Consider the following 16,055-nt stretch of genomic DNA (forward strand, 5'->3'; position numbering starts at 1 on the left):
AAACCCTACCATTGAAATCAATATCTTGAGAACCACAAGTAATATAAGAGCAGGAAGAAGTTAATCAGATGATAATCAATAAGAAACTGGAGTATACAATGATTGGTAAGTTTTCTTATGATTGGTCAGATATAGAGAAGTTACGAAAATTTATTCTAAAACAATATGAATTAAAGAGAGAATGCAATAGTGGTCTTTAGAGTAATAGACATGTGTTGATAAGGGCTACACATGTCTATTTCTTTTTTACTTTTAATTTCAGTACATAATTTTTAGTTTATAACATAAACTAATTAGATCAGCTAATTAAATTCTTGAATAATTATAGTAATTTTTTCCTTAAAAACTGGGAGAAAATAATAGAGAAGATTCCGCAATATGACAACTTGATAATATTAGCCTGTGACTTTATATATTATAACCTCAACCATAATTAAAATATATTTTGATAGTCAAACTCTCTTTCTCTGTCAAAGGAAATCAGTGTTTCTTGGAAAGACCAATTTCTCTAAAATACATACAAAATAGACAAAGAAAAATATTGTTAAAATTCAAGAAGCCAGCCAGAGGAATCATTGTTTCTCTGGCAAAAGAAAGGGGGAAGAAGAAAAGGAGGAATTTTGAGAGGTTTGATGGAGAGCATTCCAAGGTGGGAGGTGTTGTCTTTGTGTGGAATTGGTACATGGGTCATTCTATCTTCAATGTTTAATGTCACCCAAAAGATTAGATCTTTAACTCAACCATGGGTTTCTAGCTATGTTGTTTCTACCACTCCTATTACTTTAAAGATCCAGGTTTGCTCCTTTTTACTTTCTATGCCTGTGAAAGTTTTATGTCTATACTGATTGATTTCCCTTTTATTCTTTTTTTGCAGAAATATCACAACAAATATTTGGATGCCTTCTTTTCTGCCCTTTCTTGTGTTGTTTCTGTGCCATTCTACACTGCTTTCCTTCCATTGCTATTCTGGGTATGTCTTTGTTTTGCCAATTTGACTTGTGTTTCTTGCAAAGCTTTCTTCTTTTATAGTGGAGTTTGTATGTTGCAGAGTGGGCATTGTAAATTGGCTAGACAGATGACTCTTTTGATGGCCTTGTGTGATTATATTGGTAACTGTATAAAGGTACTGTCTTTTCTCTTAATGTATGTATGTAAGTTTTTCTAGGTGAATTTTGGTTGATCATAGTTTAAAATTGCAGGATGTTGTATGTGCTCCTAGACCAAGTGCACCACCTGTTAGGAGAATAACAGCAACTGAAGATGAGAAAGAAAATGCTCTCGAATATGGACTTCCTTCTTCGCACACACTCAACACTGTCTGCCTGTCAGGGTACACATCTTATTTTTGTTCTGCTGCTTCATTCTCTGATGGAATTAGCATAAAATAAATCAACTAGTGTTTGCTTCATTTAGGAACGAAAAATACTCACCCTGCTGCATTTTGTGCTTTATATATCAGCGTATTCTTACTCCTCTTATTTCCTTTTTTGGGACAAATCAGGTTCCTCCTTCAGTACATCTTATCCTACACACAAAATGATGATGCTATTACTGGATTAGCTGGATTAGTAATCGTTTGTTTGTTTGTTTTCTTCATTGCATTAGGTAAGTCCTATTTTTCCTGCATGAGGCTCCAATTTTACTTCTTCAAAATATCCAGGACTCAAATTTTGCCTTTCTGTCAGGAAGAATATATCTGGGAATGCACAGCTTGATTGACATCATTGCGGGTCTAGCTTTCGGATTGGCAATCTTGGCATCCTGGCTTTCTGTTCACAAATACATAGATTATTTCATAGTTTCGGGGCAAAATGGTACGAGTACTGTTACCTGTTTTGAATTTCCTTGGTCTTAAAGGTTGTGTCATTCAAAAATCAAAATCTAGAGAATTGGGAAGAGATGCTACGCTGCCTTGCTGATAACCCTGATGTGCTTCTTGGTAGATATCCACTTCAAAGCATATTGGGAATACAGAAATAGATCAAGATGCCCAATAGAGTCTTCCAAATCACTTTGTCAGGACCAATAGAGTCTTCCAAAACAGTGGAGGAGTAAACTAGGAGTGGTGATATTGGTAATGCTTCTACCACTGGTGTGGTATCTTGAAAGTATACTCCAAAATCCAAGTGGATGCTTAACCATGGCTTCAATCAAATACAAAAAACAACAACAACATAACCAGTGTAATCCCACAAGTAGGGTATGGGGAGGGTTAGTGTCTATGTAGACCTTACCCCTACGAGGTAGAGAGGTTGTTTCTGATATACCCTTGGCTCAAATATCAAAAACAACACAAAGAAAAAAAAAAGACAAGTGATACTTAAGTAGATAGAAATAGTTCAGACAACAATTGATAATGTACCATCTATGGTGCTGATATTTAGCTTATAGGGCCTGGAAATGCACTTGAGGTTCCTGAAGCTGAAAGATGTAAAAGCTTGGCTCCTTCTGCAAAAAATTCTCCTTTTTTATCCTTTTTTTAAATAGATTTGAATGTCGGGTTCTTAATGTGAGTTTTCCAGTTTTTTTGTCATCTTTATTTCATATTTGAATGACTATTTATCTTGTCCCTGGTTCTGAGATTTGGAATTATTGCAGTTGCATCATTCTGGGCTGTGCTATGCTTCTTGTTGCTCTTTGCTTACCCTACACCGCAGCTTCCAACTCCAAGTTTTGAGTTCCATACAGCCTTTAATGGTGTGGCATTGGGAATTGTAAGCACACAACTGTACGCTTGACTTTATCTTGTTAAGTTCATAATTCTCCTTCCACTTATTCCTTTGTTGAGACCTTCTACTGAGATTTGTGTTCATTGACCAGATTGCTTCAGTGCATTTACCTAAAATTTTTAGTACTGGAAAATGACTGCATAAGGAAAAATGTGGGAAATGGTTATCTTGTTGCTTAGCATATGATTGTAAAAAACTTCTTCTCCTACTTCTTAGTTCATGTGAATCAGCTATGTTGATATGAAAAAGTTCAATAGCTTTGCTACGTTATTTCTTCCACGCTGCTTTCTCCTTGATGAGTTGTTCAAAAGACAATGGTCTATTTACGAAGTCATTGTCTCTGGACAATTTGTTGGAGAGGTGGTCATTTGACTGTTCAACCCAACATTTTCTTTACTCTTAATAAACTTGTTATTGATTGCACTTTGACTTGTATGATTAAAATGATTCTATTGGAAGTCATCAAACTCCATTTAAATTGAATGAGCAATAGTGCAAACTTTGAATTTAATAATATAAACAAGGCAGCTGAGGGCAAAAAGTTGTGTGGGTTGCTGTCCTGGAGTGGAAGTCCTTTTCCTGTTGCTACCTTGGTTTTGATAGCCAAAATATAAGCATGTGTTGCTGTATTCTTACCTATGTGTGCCTTTGTTGGCTATCAAGGAAACAACTAGAGATGTGATAGAGTAGCATAGGTTTCCGATTCCTCCTGCATGTTTCATTTGCTTAGCTATTAACTAAACAAGAAATGGAATAAGTAGAATTGTTGGAGAGAGAGAGAGAGAGAGAGAGATGTGTCTGCTACTTTCCTTGTTGGTCCCTAGTCAATCTTAAGCTCTCTCTTTCGCTCAAATATCGTCCTTTGTTTTTCCTACTCCTGCTTATGTTCCTGTTCAAGACCTCAGTCTCTCTGGGGACGAGGGCTAATAATCTCGTAGACCTTAGTTTATTGTGGATTTCAGTGGTGGAACTAGAATTTTCACTAAGGGGTGTCAAACTATAAAGGATAGACCCACGAAGAAACCAAGGAGAGTCAATATACAATATATATACATAAAATTTAGTTATATTTACCTAGCTACACAATGTAAATTTCCGACGAACATGTGGCTCGGCCACCGGTGGGTTTCATATGTATTAGATTGAGGAAAAACTACTTGGTATTGATTTTTTCTATGAGAGTTTACATAATGAATTTCTATGCCTCCTTGAATTTGAGTACTTGGAAAAGCTGAATACTGCTGTCCTGGCATTTTTTGTTCTTATTTTTTGGCAAGGTTACTGTCGTATAATTTCTTTTTAGTTATTATGCATGTCCTTGTGCTCAGGTTCAGTTTTTTTTTTGGATTTATAGAAGGATGTGATGATCCCTTATAGTTAAGTGATTAGGTGTGCTTTTACAGGGTACTTGCAAGTGCCTCTAATTTCATGAAAACAAAATCCTTCTGTCCAGGTAATTGGTGTCCATCAGACGTATCATCAGTTTCATCATGAGAGTGTACCCCATGTCTTCACTCCCCAGCTTACCCTTCCTGCATTTTTGGGAAGACTGATAGTAGGATATCCAACAATACTCCTTGTGAGGTTCTGCAGCAAGGCTCTTGCCAAATGGATGCTTCCCATGCTTGCCAATGCATTGGGCATCCCAGTGAGATCAAGCAGCTATGTCCCATCACTAAGCGTTTCAGCTTCTGCTAAAAAGTCAGATCAAATAAAGCAAGCAGGTTATATTCAAAAACTATTCTTTTTCTCCCAGCAGGACTCGTTCGAAGTCGATACTGGTATTAGGCTCTTTCAGTACGCTAGTCTTGCTTGGTCTGTGGTGGATCTCGTGCCTTCTCTATTCTTTCACCTGGGCCTATGATGCTTGGTATTTCATGTATAATAGAATATATATTGTTTGTGTTGATATATAGGAATATGTTCTTATCTGACCATTTTGAACTCTTGTATGGCAATTTTGAACTTGTGTAATATATTATTACTGATGTAAATGAGATATTCTGCGGGTTCTGAAAGCAATTCTAGGTACTTTGAGAGCCATAAAGATTAACAGAGGTAATAATGTTGCTTTTCCATTTTTATACACAGAACTAGACAAGTAAAAAATCTTAGGCTTGCACCGCACATATAAATATGAAGAATCCTATACATTTTTATGGTAGACACACTTTGATATGATATTATTAATATAGTATATTGAAAATGATATTACATCAGTGATTATCAGGAAGTTCTTGTTAAAGATGATCTTGTCCAGAAATCACAAGTCTTTCGGGAAGAAAAAAAGTAAAAGTAAAACCAACAGTTGTATACTTGTATTACAGTAAGATAAGATGCAGAAACATAAAGGAGCAGAGTGAGACTAAGTGCATGATCCTCTTCCTTTCATTACATGCTTCCTTAGCCCTGGAATGTGGACATTAGAGATATAATCTTTCCAATCTATGCTTTCTACATCAAATCCAAATTGCCATCTTTCTTCTTTAGACATGCATTCCATCAACCTCTGAGTATTGCTGTTGTCAAATCTGGAAAATTTTGGACCTCTTTTAACCTCATAAAAATGGTGCAAAACTTAATAGAGAGGATAATAAAGACCAAATTCTTACCTTCCTCCATAAAAAGTGTAGGGTTCATAAATATTAGCCAGGTACTTTGCTTGCTCCACTGACTTCCTGCAGATGTTCTCAAGTTTCCTGGACAACTTTCCATTTGGATCGGTCAAATCTGTTAGGCCACTTCTGTTAATGGCGTCTCGCCATAGATGGGATGATAAGTCATCCATGGATCTGAGCAGCGACATTTTTGGAACATGAATTGGTCTTCCTTTGGAGTCAATGTAGGGTGAACGGTTGAAGTGATCAAATAGCATTCTGGCCAGGTCCTTGAAGACTAATGGATTTACAGCAGAAGAAGCAACCTGGTAAACATTACTACTACCTGGTTTTCCTTCTGTACCATGTTTTGCCATGGCTGCCAAGGTTGCATTCACAACCATGTCAGCTGGAACCTACGTACAAGAGAGACAAATAAATACACACTACTATACCCTTTATATATGTTAATGTTCATACTGGATATTTATGTGAAGAACTTGCCACATCAAGAACTCCATTAGGGTCTACAAGAAACCCTGTGAGCTGCCCTTTACCATAGTACAAGATGATTGGATCCATCATCCTGCATATGAAAGTAACATTAGTTTTTAAGGTGAATTATTGCAAGTCTTTTTTATGATTTGAGTTTTAAGTAGAATATTCACCTGCTCCCTTCCATCCATCCAGGAAATGGTTCCTTGTAGGTGCTCTCAATGACACTTGGTCGAATAATTACTACAGGAATATCACCTCTCATGCTATCTATCATCATCTCTCCCATTGCCTTTGTGAATACATAAGTGTCTTGCCACCCAAATTTGTTAGCTCTGATCAATTCAAATGTACTCTATGTTAAGCAAATATGTAATGAAGCAAGCAAATATTTAGTGCTATAATATATACATACCTCTGTAAACCAATCTCCTTCATTTTCTGAGCAACTGAATTATCTTCTAAACCTTGTTTAGACTCCAAAACTAACTTTATCTCATCTTCAACATTCAATGAGGTGAAGGAGTTCGGATTAACTTCTGAGAGAAGATTCTCCTTTGCTATACTATCTCCAATGCAGAATGGCTTTTCCATAATTCTACCTTGTCGCTGTCCATTAACATATGCTGTTTTTAACATGAAACAATTTCTTCAATCAATAGACATATCGTTCAAGTTAAACATCTCTTGATAAATTGGTGAGGCAAGTAATTTCTTGTCTGAGAGTGAGTGCTTACCTGTGGATACTTGAAGAAAGAGTTTAAGGTTGTGACATTGTTTTGCAAAGTTCATAAGGCGGGTAGGTCCTCCAGTATTTATATCAAGTGCTATATCATACCTGCAGATTTCATCAAATATATACTTGCTTCAGGCATGAGAAAGAAAACATGGACATATATGCACACAACTCCAGATGTTAATCTGCAACAACCTTTCATCAAAAGTGGTATTGGCAGCAGAATTTACAATTATGTCAACCTCTTTCGCCATCATGTTGGCTGTGTCTTGATCGATTCCAAGATTAGCTTCACAAACATTTCCTAACACAGGTACCAACTTGCTCAACATGAAAGTCTGATAAGATTTCCCATGGACTTGTTTGAGGCAATTGAATATATCAGCATTGAGGATCTGATGGAAATTTTAAAAAACAAACTTGTTAATGGTGGATAAGTAGCCAAAAAGATAAGTGTATGAGTACATAAGATTAATGCATAAATACTTCATTCTTCAATCTCTGCATAGCAACTTCTTTGTTCTTTGCCTTGATCAAGATGAATATTTTGTTCACATCAGGTGTTGTCCTTAAGATCTTCTCAATAAGAACTGGAGGGAAGATATGATGTTATAAGAATCGCGAGTTAGGAAAGAAAAACGGAGGAGATATAGTGCTGTAAAGTAAACATACCTTTTCCCAGAAAACCAGTTGCACCAGTAATGAGAAATGCCTTCCCTCTCAGAAACATGGTAATGCCTATACCATCATCATGCCTTGGCTGACCATAAGGCACCAAATCCTTCACCTTAATTTCAGTATTTGGAGTCAAAACCAAACTTCCTAAAGTTTTTTCCGAGTTAACCGATGATCTCTCTGTTACAACAGAAGAAACATTGCCATTTTTTGTACCACTAGTTTGGCAATATACCTTGTTAGGAGGACACCATCTCCAATTCTTTGACAATTTCATAACAGTTTTTGATATAACAGATGAAGAACTTAGACTACTCACAGCCTCCATATTGATGCAAAGAGAAAAAAAAAGTTTTAGAGGAAAACGAAAGGAAAGATTATAGCTATGAGGTTGGCTTGCAACCTCTACTAGCTTAGCTAATCACTTGTTTCTTGTTTCTTGTTTTTTAATTATTATTTTTTTTAAAAAAGAAAAAGAAAGTGAAAAACAAGTTAACTAACAAGTGAGTTTGGTTTGATGTAAGAGGAGGGAAAGATTGAGGAAAAAGAAGGTTTGGTTGAAGAATATTTAAGGGAAGAGGAGATGAAAGTTAGGAGAATGAAAAGAAAGCACTCTTTTTGCCACCTCTCTGCCCCTTTCTTCACACTTATAACCACTAAGCTAACTTGGCGGGAGTAATTAATAATCCTCATAACTATTATTCAAACTTTCTCTTTCTCTCTCTTTCAACAAAACATATCAAGAATAAAGAGTGTGACAATCCTCCCAAGGGACAAAAATCACTTTTTTTGTCTTTTTAAAACTCAACTACCTCCCCCAACAGTCAACAGTCGACATTTTCATCTTCTATGGATTGATAGCTTTAGATTAGTTGACCCATCATTAAAGGGGTAAAATAGAATTTCATTTATATTCTTAATTAATTACTGACTCTCCTAATCCTAATTAATCAGATGTTATTAATTCTAGCGTGAGTGTGTTTTCTTTATGATTTTGTTGGTGAGAAAGACTTTATTTTCTCCTCCTTGTTAAATTACATCGAGATTTATCAATTTGTGAATAAGGATTAAGAGCATGAAAAGTTCTCTTAAAAGATGGAAGAACAAAAAATATTTTTCCAATATTAAGTTTTAAAGTGTAATTACTTCTCTTCATTCGCGCAAATTCTTCACTCTTACAAATAGTTTGTGCAAGCGTATATTGATAAAGCTTAGAGTAAAACATTTTACCGACCTAGGTAGTCAGTCCCTAACGCAAGCACGCACTCCCACAATTTTTAACTTAATAGATTCAAACATACAAATTATAGAAAGTGCACTAACTGAAATTCAAAAGTAAATAATTGATTTTTGACTTTGTAGGTGATTACACAACAACATTGTTATAAGTCACCAACTTCTTGACAAAGAATGCCACTAAAGTAAAGGCTGCATGGATATATAAAAGTAATTCATTATCAACTGTACCATTTATTGGTTATCAAAAATAAAAATACAAGCAGTGATAATTATTTTGTTTATCATGGTCCTAGATGGATCATTGTTAAAGATTAGACATTGTTCTTTCGGAAGCTGTAGGAAGTAGAATGCAGATAACCTTGATCTGCTAATGTCTAGTCATTAGACATACATCGAGCACATTTGCAATCGAAAGCAAACCCTTCAGAAAGGATGGCGCGCCGAGCATCACGATCCATGCTTGCGTCAATGTAGCATATCCTCAACTCTTCCCCTGATATAACATGAGAGTTTAAACACACTCGTCATGAGAAACTGGAAATTATATTCATGGCTATATTACCAGTAGAAGAAAATCAATCAAATTGAGAATATTGGAAAGAAATGGAGAAAATGAATAATGTTGTCAACCCCAACTAGCTTAGGATTGAAGCTTTTGTTGATATTGAAATATAGCAACATCAACCAAATCATCAGGAGCTAGTCATTCCTATATTAGCAGAAAATTACATGTTCTCTACAACACAATTGTAGGTCTAACAACTTATGCAAAATATTAAACAAGCATTGTTTTTGTAATCGACAAATCACTGAGGCCTATAGCGCACGGCTCAAATCTTAGTGAATAATGGGTTTGTCCCTCTACCCTTCTCCATTTAAATACTAGGCTGTCCACAGCTGATTTGGAACCTGTGACATGCGCCTAACGCACACTCACCCGGTGCACTCTAACACTTTACCGAAGCCCTTTGGCCATTAAGCATGCGTTGTTTTGAGGTCAAAATTGGCTGCTAATCAGATTATAATCACATGGAATCTCTATATTCAACGACAATGAACATCCAAAAATTGAACGTATAAAAAAAGCCAAGATGATTTCACAACACAAGTAAATACAACTTTCTTAAATCTTATGGAACAAATTCTCTTACACTTATGTATACCAGTGCAAAACGAACTGATCAAATAATGGAAGGAGAGTCACCTGCTTCAATATCACGAAGAGCCTTCAATTTTGAGTTCACACTTTCTATCCACAAAATGTGTGCATTGGGATCTGCAGGTGAAATATTCGGGTTAATTAAACTGGCGTCCCATTTGACACATCTATGCATTTTCAGCATTGGATCAAAATTAAGTTCTTTCTTTGTTCTTCTTTTAGGTTACTTTGTCTGCTTAAGGTTCAGTACCTCTAGGAAGTATGGATGTGCAACCACTAACAACAGTTGCAGATCAGAACTTTGAGGATCATAGCAAGAATTTATACTGGTCCAATCCATAGAAGGCCAGTTACAGAAGAAAATGATCAAAGCCAATTTACGACTAGAATATTTGACTTTTTGGGACAGTTTGTCTATACTCTATATCATCCTAGTCCTAATTGCACCAGAGTATGAGAATCGACAATGGCCAATTCTTAGTGGCAGCCCTTCAGGGAATTAGATAAAATTCATATTCGCCCATTCCACAGACAAACGAATAATCGTTGCCATAAGTTTATGGATCTTGGAAACTTCATTGAGTTAGACAACAATATCAGAAACATATGCATAGTGTAACGAATAATTGTTGCCATAAGTTTATGGATCTTGGAAACTTCATTGAGTTAGACAACAATATCAGAAACATATGCATAGTGTGAACATTAACCATGTAAATTTATTGTCTGTTGCCCAGGAATAAATCAACAGCATGCAGACAAAGGAAGGTTTCGTTTTGGTGTGTCTCTAAAAAAATACATTGTGATTAATCGTCAACTTACACAGATAGATAATGCAAGTGCTGAACATCAGAAGAATGAAAACTCTTACCACAGTCATGATTATAAAATGATGGTAGCATATAAATAGCATTTCCAACTGCAGCCTCTGCTTCTACTGATGCTGCTGCCGACAAAAGGATATCTTCATATGATCCCAAGGCCAATTCAATCCGAAAAGAATTGATACGGATACGTGCCAATACATCAATATACCATTTTTTTGACAAAACTAGCAGAAGTTAAAGAGACAAAAGCATCATTTCTCTCCCAGTATTTTGTAATTGATCGAAGTTCACTATGCTTAATAATAATTAGGCTCGACCAAAGAGACCCTAACTATTTTTCTTCATATAAACTAAAATAAACTCAATCCTATGGAGACACTAGATATGAAACTATAAGGATACATGCAATCTGCTCATCTGTGAACCCTGCATCTTCAAATGTGCTTCTCAGTAGCTGATATTCCTTCTCCATCTGATATATTTAAAAGGGTCAGAATAGGCTCCATTGATTACAGATGTCACTTGGAAGATGGAAGACACAGGAAACTATCTCACATTCACATACTAATCAGGAAGAGAATAAGGGTGGGGGGAGATGAGAAACTAGCAGAGCTTGAAAGAAGTTCTATTCCATTCCACCTTCCAGCATCAGGGAGGAAAAAGAATCAAGTGGAGGGAGAACTTTCATCTTGGACTTCCTTTTGTAAGTCATATAACATTCATGACAGAATATTTTCAAATTCTGGTCATTAGCTGTTGTTACTCATGAAAAAATAACTTCTCGAAGTACATTTAACAGAAAGTAGATTAAAATAAAGTACAGTTCAATCCGGGTTTTAAGTGCAAAGCATAAGATAGAGCTGGTTTTAATGAAGAAAGGCGCAAATGAGTCAAATTTGAATAAAAGATATCTATATATATATAATGCAAGAAAATCAACTCTAAGCTCAAACAACAATACATAGTCAAAGCATTGTTGTTAAAGGCTCACATAAAGTGCGCTGAAACTCAGTGAAGTTCAGGATGTGGTCTCACCTATCTAAATTGGTTTTTTGATTTTGAGACATATCATCCTGGAATAAGATGTTTACCATCAAAAAACTCAATCTCCTAACATGAAATGGTGAGTTTTGAAATTGACGTTGTCGTACAAAACCATAATTTCCTTTGTTGAATTGTTCAAAACCCAAATTTACAACATTAGGAGTTTGAAAGCCACTACCTTCTTCTTGTGTGTAGATACTCCAGTATAGTAAAAAACAGGGTAATACGGGAGTAGCCAATGATAAATTTGTGTTGGCCTCATATTGATTTCCCGAAAATCCCGTATTATGTTCTTCTATATGAACACCTCCCGAATTTGATGTTGGTGGTGATGGATTTTCATTTGGTGGAGTATAATGTTGTTGAAAGTTCAACCGCGTGTTCAAATGAGCAGTATTCATAGCATCTCTAGAATAAGATGCCATTTGTCTTGCATTGTCTCTCATTTGAAATAACCGAGTATTATCATTTTCTATCGCTTGATTCATTTTATACAATCTTTCATGTCCCTTTTTATTTTTATAACTGAGAAATTCGTCTGTGACCCTCCCTTTGGGACCAATCACAGCCTTCTAAACTCGGTGGATAATGGGCCCGCCCCTCTACCCTTCTCCACTTTGCATGGTGTGGGGCTTGAACTTTCGACCTAAGCCACAAATCCTCCACCTTTTGCCACTTGAGCTAGGCCTTGGGGGCCTTTCATGTCCCATTACCTAAAATTCATTAAATATATATATAAGGTCAAACGAAGAAGTCAATGATATTTATGTATTTTTTAAAAAATTACATACCAATGCCTCATATCTTCCTGCGATTGGTTGATATCCATGTTGGACAACATGTTCTGGATTTGCATGAATGTCGTCGATACCAATTCAAATAACCAATGTGGTTTGCTTGATGATTTATTTGTACAACATGTTGATAACGTTCACTCCATGTATTTTCAGTATCAACAAACATCTGACGAGTATGCCTATCTATTTTGTGGCGCTTATCGATTTTATAATGCTCATCAGAATAATGCACATTTTGTGGTATATGTTGCACAAAACCAAATTGTCTTACTACACGATCAACCATGTGCCACTCACAATATATTCCGAAAATAAATGGCACTTTCACCATCTACACATTCTGCCCTCGTCGACACCATTCAGGCAGTGCATTAAGAACTTCTTGAGAATAAGACTCCCAAATAAACTATAGGAAAAAAAAAATTAACATATATATCATACATTTTTTTTTACCATTTTAAATCTTGTGATAAACTAAATTTTTTAATTATACCTGATAAGTTTGTAGATTGTCTAAAACATCTCTATAAAATATCATAATTTTTCGAGCCTCATGAACCCTTCGTCGAGACCATATATGCAAGTGATTTTTGACCCTCTGGTTGATCATTGTTGAAAGGCGATAGTATAGGCTGAAATGGTATAATACGCTCCCACACCCATACCTATAAAACAATAAATAATTCTGGGAAAATGCATAAGTACCACCCCAACCTATGCCCGAAATCCCAGAGACACACTTATACTATACTAAGGTCCGATTACCCCCCCCCCGAACTTATTTTATAAATATTTTTCTACCCATTTTCGGCCTACATGGCACTATCAACCAGATAGCTTGAAAATATTGTCAACACATGCTGGCCCGGAAGATAGTGCCACGTAGGCCGAAAAGGGGTAGAAAATTATTTATAAAATAAGTTCGGGGGGGGGTAATCGGACCTTAGTATAGTATAAGTGTGTCTCTGAAATTTTGGGCATAGGTTGGGGGGTGGGGGGGTACTTATGCATTTTCCCAATAATATTTATTATTAGTATTAAAAATAGTAAATTATAATAATTACAAATATAAAAGTGACCAACATGCAATAATGATATGAAACCATTTACAACAGAAACGTCGCATATAGAGGCGCGACATAATGAATGATACAAGTATGAAAGTGTGGCAACTCCCCAGCTTGTGTTGCCAGTCACCCATTTCAATGAAAAAATCTGAATTAAATTTATTTCCTGTCAGGAAATAATGTTCCTCCAAGCAACCAAAATAAGTATAATCCAAATTTTTGTTATACCTCTAGTTCAGTGGAATTATCGTTTATTACATTTGAAGTTTCTATATAATTAACTAATGACGCTGAAAATATTCTAAAACCTTGAAATCAATCTTCCGTAGGAAACCAACCGGTTAAATTATAAATTAAAGTTTGTCTAGTAAACAAACCCATGGATTTAGCGTTTGTTAGTAGAACAAGTGTACCATCAACAACCATACCGAACATAACTTCCATATCCTGCATAGTTATTGTTGTTTCACCAGTTCTCATATGAAAGATATGAGTCTCTGGATGACACCTTTCAACCAAAGCAGTAATAACGCTTGCATTGTACGGAATGTTTCCTACTTCAAGAACACCTCTAAAACCAGTGTAACCAAAATAATTTAGTATACGTGTATGAAGTGGATTATTTTGTAAGTGTTGCCATAATTCATAATCATGTATCCGCACTGTTAAACGTGTTTCCATCGCAATTATTTCACCATTCCAAATTTTTTGAGACCGATGTTTATCTTGTAACATTAAAACATCATACTCAATTGGTCATTGATATGCAAAATTTTCTTGATTCATCTATATATCAAAATGAAAAAAAAACTACATCATTATCAGTACTATAACTTAAGATGAAATAATTAATAAAACATATAAATGATAAAAAGTTATCATTAAATTACTGTATATTGTCTTGATTCTTCAAAAGTTTGAAAAATTTGATAACTTTAACAACTTTGGTAGCTTTATTTGAGAATAAGAAATCGGATGAAATTATGATAACTTCGAACTGATGTATAAATAAGAGTAGGAAGTGTAACACTTGTCAAATGCATGCATGCTGACACGCCAACATTATATATATATAATTATTTTTATTCACTTTATCTAAAAGAAATTACGAAGAAAAGATTTTTTTCACTTTATCAATTAATTTTTGACTATTAATTGAATTATTTTATTTTTATTTTCGTTGAAACATATACCGCGTGAAACTTTTACAGTGTGAATTTGATTCAACACTGTAAAAATATATCACGCAAAACTACAGTGTTGATTTGATTCAACACTGAAAGTTTCACGTGAAACTTTTGCAGAATAAGCAACAAGGCTTACAAGGCGCAGGGCCAGGAGCCTTGTTATTTATTTTTTTTTCAAATTTTCTTAGTTTTTCATTTTTATTACAAACAAATAAAATTTTAAAAAATTATATAAATAAAAATGAAAAACTAAGAAAATTTGAAAAAATAAATAAATAAATAAAAATAATAATAATTAAAAGTAAAAAGGCTCCTGGGCCGTGCGCCTTGTAAGCCTTGTTGTTCATTCTGCAAAAGTTTCACGTGAAACTTTTCGTGTTGAATCAAATCAACACGGTAAAAGTTTCACACGGTATATGTTTCAACGAAAATAAAAATAAAATAATTCAATTAATAGTCAAAAATTAATTGATAAAGTGATAAAAAAATTTTTAGATAAAGTGAATAAAAATGATTAAAAATATATATATATGGTGTTAAAAAATGAATGCAATATATATATATAATGTTGGCGTGTCAGCGTGCATGCTTATGTCAAGGCATGCATTTGACAAGTGTTACACTTCCTACTCCTATTTATACATCAGTTCGAAGTTATCATAATTTCATCCGATTTCTTATTCTCAAACAAAGCTATCAAAGTTGTTAAAGTGATCAAATTTTTCAAAATTTTGAAGAATCAAGACAATGTACGGTAATTTAATGATAACTTTTTATCATTTATATGTTTTATTAATTATTTCATCTTAAGTTATAGTACTGATAATGATGTATTTATTTTTTATTTATTTTTTAGATTGGTAATTGTTTCTATTTCTTTAAATCAGTACATGGGTTGTACTGAAACCATATTTACATAATGAACTCTAAAGGCACTGTCCTATCCCTATAATGAGTCTAAAACATCATTGATAGAGACAGTGTCATTAGAGTAGATCTGATTACACCAAAAACACAAAGTTAGAATACAATTCAATTTTACTTGCTGCATATTACTCTCCCTATTCTCAAAAACTCTAAGATTTCTCTCTTTCCAGACAGTCCACCAAATAGTAGCAGGAATGATTCTCCAGTTGCTTCTGTTCTTTGCTTGTAATCCTGCTTCTTCCCAACTGTATAAGGCCTCTGCAATTCTACCAGGCATGACCCATGAGATGTTTTTGCGCCTTAGGAATAGACTCCACAATTGGCCAGTGACCTTGCACTGGATGAACAAGTGATTGACTGTTTCTGCAGTTTCCCCACAAAAAAAACATCTTGAACACAGTGTAATCCCCCTCTTCATCAAATTCTCCTGTGTCAACACCACTTCCTTAGCCAGTAACCACACAAAACAGGCCACTTTGTGTGGGATCTTGGCCTTCCAAATGTGTTTCCAGGGCCATTTGGATGCCTGCATAATTGGGTGGTTCAACTTCCTATATGCTGCACTTACTTTAAAAG

General features: G+C 35.0%; 3 protein-coding genes and 1 long non-coding RNA gene across 4 annotated transcripts in view; 1 reads left to right on the top strand and 3 right to left on the bottom strand.

Moving 5' to 3' along the window:
* Positions 1 to 436: 436 nt before the first annotated feature.
* LOC102596705 (lipid phosphate phosphatase delta) lies at positions 437 to 4,786 on the top strand. Its single transcript, XM_006360544.2, has 8 exons — positions 437 to 794; positions 875 to 970; positions 1,049 to 1,123; positions 1,200 to 1,330; positions 1,502 to 1,605; positions 1,686 to 1,814; positions 2,599 to 2,714; positions 4,183 to 4,786. The coding sequence occupies exons 1-8, from the start codon at positions 633 to 635 to the stop codon at positions 4,591 to 4,593; spliced, it is 1,224 nt and encodes a 407-aa protein (XP_006360606.1). The 5' UTR covers positions 437 to 632; the 3' UTR covers positions 4,594 to 4,786.
* A 121-nt stretch (positions 4,787 to 4,907) lies between these two features.
* On the bottom strand, positions 4,908 to 7,757 carry LOC102597036 (fatty acyl-CoA reductase 2). The gene is made up of 9 exons (XM_006360545.2): positions 7,230 to 7,757; positions 7,044 to 7,147; positions 6,753 to 6,952; positions 6,559 to 6,659; positions 6,237 to 6,447; positions 5,995 to 6,156; positions 5,831 to 5,912; positions 5,342 to 5,742; positions 4,908 to 5,260 (listed from the first exon to the last, which is right to left on the bottom strand). The coding sequence occupies exons 1-9, from the start codon at positions 7,558 to 7,560 to the stop codon at positions 5,095 to 5,097; spliced, it is 1,758 nt and encodes a 585-aa protein (XP_006360607.1). The 5' UTR covers positions 7,561 to 7,757; the 3' UTR covers positions 4,908 to 5,094.
* An 886-nt stretch (positions 7,758 to 8,643) lies between these two features.
* Positions 8,644 to 16,055, bottom strand: part of LOC102597362 (histone-lysine N-methyltransferase ATXR4-like) — a 25,179-nt gene continuing 17,767 nt past the window's right edge. Inside the window, exons 4-7 of the mRNA XM_006360546.2 lie at positions 10,860 to 10,929; positions 10,502 to 10,681; positions 9,676 to 9,747; positions 8,644 to 8,964 (exon numbers count right to left, since the gene is read on the bottom strand). Coding sequence (XP_006360608.1) covers positions 8,846 to 8,964; positions 9,676 to 9,747; positions 10,502 to 10,681; positions 10,860 to 10,929 — 441 coding nt within the window. The 3' untranslated portion in view covers positions 8,644 to 8,845. The remainder of the gene's footprint in view (positions 8,965 to 9,675; positions 9,748 to 10,501; positions 10,682 to 10,859; positions 10,930 to 16,055) is intronic.
* On the bottom strand, positions 12,179 to 12,990 carry LOC107063261 (uncharacterized). The gene is made up of 3 exons (XR_001475174.1): positions 12,792 to 12,990; positions 12,293 to 12,704; positions 12,179 to 12,214 (listed from the first exon to the last, which is right to left on the bottom strand). It is a non-coding gene; the product is annotated as an uncharacterized lncRNA (long non-coding RNA).

This window comes from Solanum tuberosum, unplaced genomic scaffold, assembly GCF_000226075.1.
Source record: "Solanum tuberosum cultivar DM 1-3 516 R44 unplaced genomic scaffold, SolTub_3.0 scf00327, whole genome shotgun sequence".
NCBI lineage: Eukaryota > Viridiplantae > Streptophyta > Magnoliopsida > Solanales > Solanaceae > Solanum > Solanum tuberosum.